General features: G+C 41.2%; 1 protein-coding gene across 4 annotated transcripts in view; it reads right to left on the reverse strand.

The window, feature by feature from the left end:
- CYFIP2 (cytoplasmic FMR1 interacting protein 2) overlaps window positions 1-7,110 on the reverse strand; it is a 97,014-nt gene that overhangs the window by 12,390 nt on the left and 77,514 nt on the right. For 3 of the 4 annotated variants that reach the window (XM_012730078.1, XM_012730077.1, XM_012730076.1), the window contains 2 exons: window positions 1,072-1,144; window positions 617-711 (listed from right to left, as the gene is read on the reverse strand). In XM_012730078.1, coding sequence (XP_012585532.1) covers window positions 617-711; window positions 1,072-1,144 — 168 coding nt within the window. The remainder of the gene's footprint in view (window positions 1-616; window positions 712-1,071; window positions 1,145-7,110) is intronic. The other variant, XM_012730075.1, reaches the window with a different exon arrangement.

Below are 7,110 nucleotides of genomic sequence, written 5' to 3' on the forward strand. Positions count from 1 at the left end.
ACCGCCAATATGAAGCAGCTCTGTGTTTGTTTCTACTAAAAGTTTTACATCTATGGTTGCTTTTGTGTTTTTCAGTGGTATCATTCTATATAGTGCAACTCTGCTTTCTCCACTTAGCTTTGTATTTAAGGTCTGACCACACAATGCATCTAGATTAAAGTCTTCCTTTTCATTATTTTGTGGCAATTATTCAGCACTGAGCTGCTATACCACAGTTTATTTAGTTCTTGACATTTGGGTTGTTTCCTGTTTTTCACTTTACCAAACAATGCTACAATAAACATCTGGAATTCTTATATGCCATTTTCCCTAGCAAAGGTATCCAGAAGTAAACAGCTGGTTCACAGAGTAGATGGAGTTTGAATTCTGAGAAAATTATGCATATGTTTGCTACTTAACAGACACATGTCTGACCATCTTCTTGCGTGGCAGGGTGGATGATCTAGAGAAGAAATAACTCGAGCCTAAAAGTCAGCAACCTCTTTCAAGAGCTGCCCTGGCCACTAACAGCCTGTGTGAGGTAGCCACTCTCTACTTTTTCTGAGCCTCAGTTTCCTTTTAAAAGGGCCAAATATTCTCCCTCTAAAGTTCCTTTAGGTTCTCAATTTCTTTATACCTGGGGTGTCCCAAGCCTCTCGATCAGAGGGACCAGGTGAAGTGGGGCGTACTTGGCTTCCAGGCGTTTCATCCGTACCTCCAGGCGTTCCCCCTCTGTAACAGGAGAGCAAGACAGAAAATGAGATTTGGGTACTTGGTGGGGGTAGAGGTGTACACTAGAGAAGGGAAGATTGTGGGCAGATGGAAGAACATGTAGGCCTGTTCTGGAAAGCGTGATCGGAACCCACCACAAAGAACAATGTTCAATCATCTCTGTCCAATCACTTGAAGGATTTAAATCAAGGCTGGCCAACGACATACTAGGGACGGTCTAGAAGGATTTTCAATTTCGTAATTCTGTGACAAAATCTTTCCACTTCTCCCTTTTTGACTGCAGATTTAAGTCTGTAGGGATTAAGTGAATGTGAGGTTACAATGCAAGTTGGCCATCAGCTGTTGTGGGTGGCTTCTTACCTTTAATATAAACTCTCGGTAGGATGTTTTGGAAGGGCGCAGCGTGGAGCAAATCACAGACTTCCTCCTGAGACTATAAACAGAGGTGGATGGAGAGAAGGAGAAAACAATTTTCATGTTAAACCAGGAAGAATTTCCAGAACGTGAGTCCTGGAGTCATCCAGACTTAAGTTCAGATCCAGCTCTTCCACGTACTAGTTGTGCTCTCTTGGGCGCACTGCTTAACCTCCTCCTGTCTATTTATTTTATTGCAAACCAAGAATGAGAGTAGAACCTGTTTTAACAGGTTATTGTGAGGACTGGGTGAGAGAATACACAACTTCATAGTATAGTCCTTGGTGCTTTCTGAATACGTAATACATTTTTTTTCATTCAATTTTATAAGGGATTTGTGAGGAATTCAAATGCATGACAGAAGGACCAAGCAAAGGCAGTGGACCCTGGACAATGTTTAAATGGTTCTGAGGACTATAGGTTCAAAGGAGTGGCTGGGCTAATCCCCAGTGAAATCCAGACGATTCTGTGTAAGCCCTGTGTCTAGTGTTTTTCTCTACACCAGACACCAAGTTGTGAGAAAAAAGGGACTAGAACCAGGACTGGTAAATTTTGGTGATAACTTGTTAAGTACGAAAGTAAACTTAAAAGCAAACATGTATTTGGAGAAAAAAGTATGGGGCTGGACAGGCCGGAAAGATAAGGTCTAATGAGCTGAGGTTAGCTCATGATCTTTAGACTTTAGGACAGAGTAGGGGATGAGGTGACCTAGAGAAGCCACACCCTTTATTGGAACTTGCTTCTTCTTTAAACTGAGTATCCATGGTCACTACTTCTATCTAATTTAGTATAGCGGTCTTAGCTAATTAGACACCAGTAAAAAATAAAAGGAATCTTGACTGAAAAACAGGAAGGAAGCAAAACTATCACTATTTGTGGATGACATGATAATATACATTGAAACCCCTAAAGTCCTCAGTAAAAAATTATTAGAAATAGGGCCCTCCCTGGTGGCACAGCGGGCTAAAGCATAGCACTAAGAAGCTAAAGTCACTTCAATATGAGTTTGATCCCCGCCCTGGAGGTGACCCACATGGTGTGGCAGACCTCTCCCGCTCCTGCCCCCGCCCTCCCACCCAACAGCAGTATACTTCATAAGTCGGCCTGTTCTGCTCCCCACTTTGTCTCTGGTGAATCCTCTCACCGCCCCTGCACCGTTAGCCTGTACCCCAGTTCTGTATGCATAAATAAATAAATTTTTAAAAAAATTATTAGAAATAATAATTATAGTAATATGGAAGGATATAAAACCAATATACAAGAATCTGTTGTATTCCTATATGTAAAAGATGAGCTAGAATAAAAGGAATTAAGCAAATAACCTTCTCACAGTTGTATCAAAAATGATTAAATACCTAGGAATAAATTGAACATAGGACATACAAACTACAACTACAAAAACTACAAGATATTGCTAAAGGAAATAATATAAAACACAGAAATGAAAGATTTTTGTATTCATGGATGGAGAGAATTAATTTTGTTAAATGGCCATCTTACCTACAGCAATATAAAGAAAATCAATTCCTATTAAAGTTCCAATGACAATTTTAAGAGAAAATAGAACATACAAAACTAAAATTTATATAGAATCAATAAATCCCCCAAATAGCTAAATCAATCTTGAAGGGTAAAAAGAAGAAAAACTGAGACATCTCATTACTTAAGTTCAAAGTACTACAAAGTAACAGTAATTAAAACATTAGGTATTAGAATAAAAATACAAATCGCATTACTGGAATAAAAAGCTATGGATCCATGGAGTAGATCAAGAACTCAGAAACAAATCCACGCATATGTCAAGAGTTAATCTGCAAAATCGCAGCCACAACCATACAATGAAGAAAGGGAAATCTCAACAAATGGTGCTGAGAAAATCGGACAGCCACATGCAAAAGAATGAAACTGGCTCACTCCTTACTTAAATTCAAAATGAGTTTAATATTTGGATGCAAGAACCAAAACCATTAAGTTTATAGAAGAAAACACAGTGATACACTCTATGACATTAGTTCTTTTAAAAAAAATTTATAAGTATTTATGTACTTGTTATACATATGTATAATATTTACATTATATCAGTGTATACATGCATGCATGCATCACACACACACATTGTTGTTCATTTTTGTACAATGTTTGATTCCTCCTCTCAGGTAAAATTTCCAACACATCACCCACGAATCATCACCATAGTCTCTTGTGTTCTTCCCATCCCTGTTTGAACCCCTTCCCCTCCTCTGCTGATTAATTAATTTAATTAATTAAAACTTGCCTGCTAGTTTTGTCTATGACATCAGTCTTATGCTGAGACTTGTCCCCAGTGGCAAGGAAAACACAAGTGTAAATAAACAAGTGGGAGTATATTGAATTAAAAAGTTTTTGTACAGCAAAAGAAAATATCAACAGAATGAAAATACAGCCTACTTAATGGGAAAAAAATTATGTATCTTACATATTACAAGGAGTTATTGTTCAAGGCATAAAAAACACTCATACAACTAAACACAAAAAACAGGCAGATATGAATAGACATTTCTTCAAAGAAGACATACAGATGGTTAGCAGGCGCATAGAAAATGTTCATTATCACTTATTACTAGAGAAATGCAAATCAAAACGACATGCATGATCATCTCATACCTGTGAGAATAGCATACATCAAATAGACTATTAACAAGTGTAGACAAGGTATGGATTAAAAAGAACCCTTGTACATTGCTGGTGGAAATCTAGATTAGTGCAACCAATTTGGAAAGTAGTATGAAATATCCTCAAAATAATAGAACTACAGTATGATCCAGCTTCTGGGTGTGTCTCCAAAAATATGAAGTCAGGCCCTCCCTGGTAGTGCAGCGAGTTAAAACACAGCACTAAGAAGCTAAAGCCACTTCAGCATAGTTTGATACCCACCCCAGAGGTGACCCACATGGTGCGGCAGAGCTCCCTTGACCCGCCCACGCTCCCCTCGGCAGTGTACTTCATCAGTTGGCCAGTTCTACTCTCTACTCTGTCTTTGGTGAATTCTCTTACCACCCTTGCACCTCTGGCCTGTGCCCCAGTTCTGTAATGCATAAATAAATAAATCTTTAAAAAATATATGCAATCATTAACTCAAAGAGACAGACACACCCCTGTGTTTATCATGACATTACTTATAATACCCAGGATGTGGAAGAAACCTAAGTGCCACTGACAGATGACTAAATAAAGAAGATACAGTATATACAGGATATATACGGTATGGGATGCTACCCAACTCTAAAATATGAAATCTTGCCATTTATAATAAAGTGAAATGAGCCAATGGGGAAAATGCTAAGTGAAATAAGTCAGAAAGACAGAAATATCAGATGATCTCATCTCTGTGTGGAATATAAGGAAACAAAACCAATGACTGGATAAAACAAACTAATAATAAACAAGTGGACTCTGACTACACAATGGAAGTTACCAGAGGGGAAGAAGTGGGAATGGGAGCAATGGGTCTAAAGAATGGTGGTGGTTTTTCTTTTCTTCTTATTAAAAACAAATGTGGGCCCTCCCTGGTGGTGCAACGGGTTAAAGCACAGCACTAAGAAGCTAAAGCCACTTCCGCATGAGTTCGATTCCCGCCTGCCCTGGAGGAGACATGGCATGGCAGACCTCTCCTGCTCCCCTCAGCAGTACTTCATCGATCTGCCTTTTCTGCTCCCCACTCTGTCTCTGGTGAAGCCTCTCGCCCCCCCCACCCCTCTGGCCTGTACCCCAGTTCTGTATGCATAAATAAATAAATCTTTAAAAAAATATGAGTATTTAAACTAATTAAGATTCAGGTTTCATTCAACTCTGATACTCTTGGATCTTAAGTATCTGAAAAAACTGGCATTGTGGGCCTTTTATGCAGGCATGGGTGAAACATGGCCATTCTGGAAATCTCTAGGGCTGGCTGCACAAGAGGGAACCTCTATCCTGAGTGCCTAAGACATGATAGCTTCTTAATACTTAGTTATTAAATGAGTATGTTTCCCCTAGGTGACTAAATGGATTCTTTATCCTGCAACTACCTTCCAAGTAGAAAGATGCTATTCCATTCACCCAACAACTGTGCATTGTGCACCAGGCACTGGTCTAGGCTTTGCAGATAGGATATGGAGCAAGTTAGACCAGGTATTTGCCCTGTAATATCCACAGTCTAATTGACAGACTTAGATAAAAACAAGTCAACATATCAGAAAACTTCAAATGGTGATAGAATACAACAGCAGAATAGATTAGAGAGACCCAGAGCGGAGAAGGGGTTACCTGACCAAGGATATCAGGCATGGATTTCTGGGAGAGAGAGACTTGAATTAGAATGGAATGAGGGGAGGGAACCAAGCAGGCAGAGAGCATTCCAGGGTAGAGTGTCAGTAGAGTGATGCAGAAACTCTTACGACATGCAGGACTCAGGGCATACAGGGAAGTCCTCAAGATAGGGAAGGACTGGATCATGTGGGGTTGCCCACACATGGTATGAGGTCTGGCTTTTATTTATTTCTGGATTTCATTTTAAGTGCAGTGAGGAACTACTTAATATAGCAGAGGACTAGTATATGAAACGCTGCTGCCAAGTTTTCTTATTTTTCTTGCTTTCTTTGCTTCCAAAAACCTCAGTTGCCCCTGGAATAGTCATTACTGGGAAAACTGCCCATTGCACAAACTGTCACATTTCTACTTTGTTAAAGTGCATAAAGTTGATCTTGGAAGCCACCTGAGGGGAAAAAGGGAGCAGGCTCTGCTGCCTCATTCACCCCACACGATCGGCTGCTGGTAAAGGATCCTCTAAGGGCAATGGGGATGTCCCACTTAGGCCCTCTGTAAATCCCAAGCTGCAAATTGCAGGACCAGGTTCTTTGGGGGTGTCCCTGCTGCCCTGCCTTTGCCCGTACTGTACCTTATGCCATCTGTGACTGAAGGATGCAGTTTCCTCATAGAGATGGCAAAGTATTTACCTGCAAGGTAGCAGAGGACCACTGTGGCTATTTGCATAAATAAGGTGGCTACCTACTCTGCAGCACCTTTTCTGGAAAGTGTCTTTTCTGCATTTATTAGCTGAGGACATTTTGACTGACAAAGGTCCCAGTTGGGAGCACACACTCAGGCCTGTGTCAGGGACAGAACAAGCTTCCCTCATGAATGCTACCCTGACGCTCCACTCCCTGCGGCCTCATTTCTGTATTTTTTTTTTTAAGAATTCTTTATTTTGTTCATCTAAGAACCGGAGGCCAGAGGTGCAGGCAGGTGAGAGGATTCACCAGAGACAGAGCGGGGAGCAGAACAGGCAGATGGACTAAAATACACTGCTGAGGGGAGCAGCAGGCGAGAAAGGAGAGGTCTGCTGTGTCATGTGTGTCACTCCCTGGCTGGGGACTGAATTCGTGCCACAGTGACTAGTGATAGCTTGATAGTGCTCAGACTTTAACCCCTGCGCCATCAGGCAGCCCCACTTAAAGGAGCCACAGTGGCCTTCTACTCTGCTAGGAACCACAGCCGCAGTTGAGAAGCCATGAAGAGGGCCCTCCTCAACCTCCCAGTCCTCACCCTGCACCCATTTCTATCTACTCCAGACAGACTGCTTGTTTGAAGGCCGAAATTCTCCCTAGCCTCCAGGCTTAGTGAAGTCCTTTCCCCTTTGAGATCTCATCTTGTGCATCACAGCGAGTTCCCTGATGCCTCACTGCCCCCGCCAGGCAGGCGCCTTCCTTAATCTTCTCAAGAAACCAAGTTCGTTTCCTTTGGCAACTGAACTCAATCTATGTTATACATTCTTACTGTACATCTGACTGATATTTACCTCCTTGCCCTGGAAATTACCCTTCATGAGGGTAGAGACACCTCTTTATTATTTTTTTCTGCTGAGGTAACACTGATATCTAGCATTATTTTGGGGGGGTTGATAGTCTTCAGCCTTATCAACTCACATCGGTGTAGATTTCATTATGTTCACCACCAAAAGTCTGGTTC

The sequence above is a fragment of the Condylura cristata genome, unplaced genomic scaffold, assembly GCF_000260355.1.
Source record: "Condylura cristata isolate star-nosed mole 26May11 unplaced genomic scaffold, ConCri1.0 scaffold00026, whole genome shotgun sequence".
Taxonomy (NCBI): domain Eukaryota; kingdom Metazoa; phylum Chordata; class Mammalia; order Eulipotyphla; family Talpidae; genus Condylura; species Condylura cristata.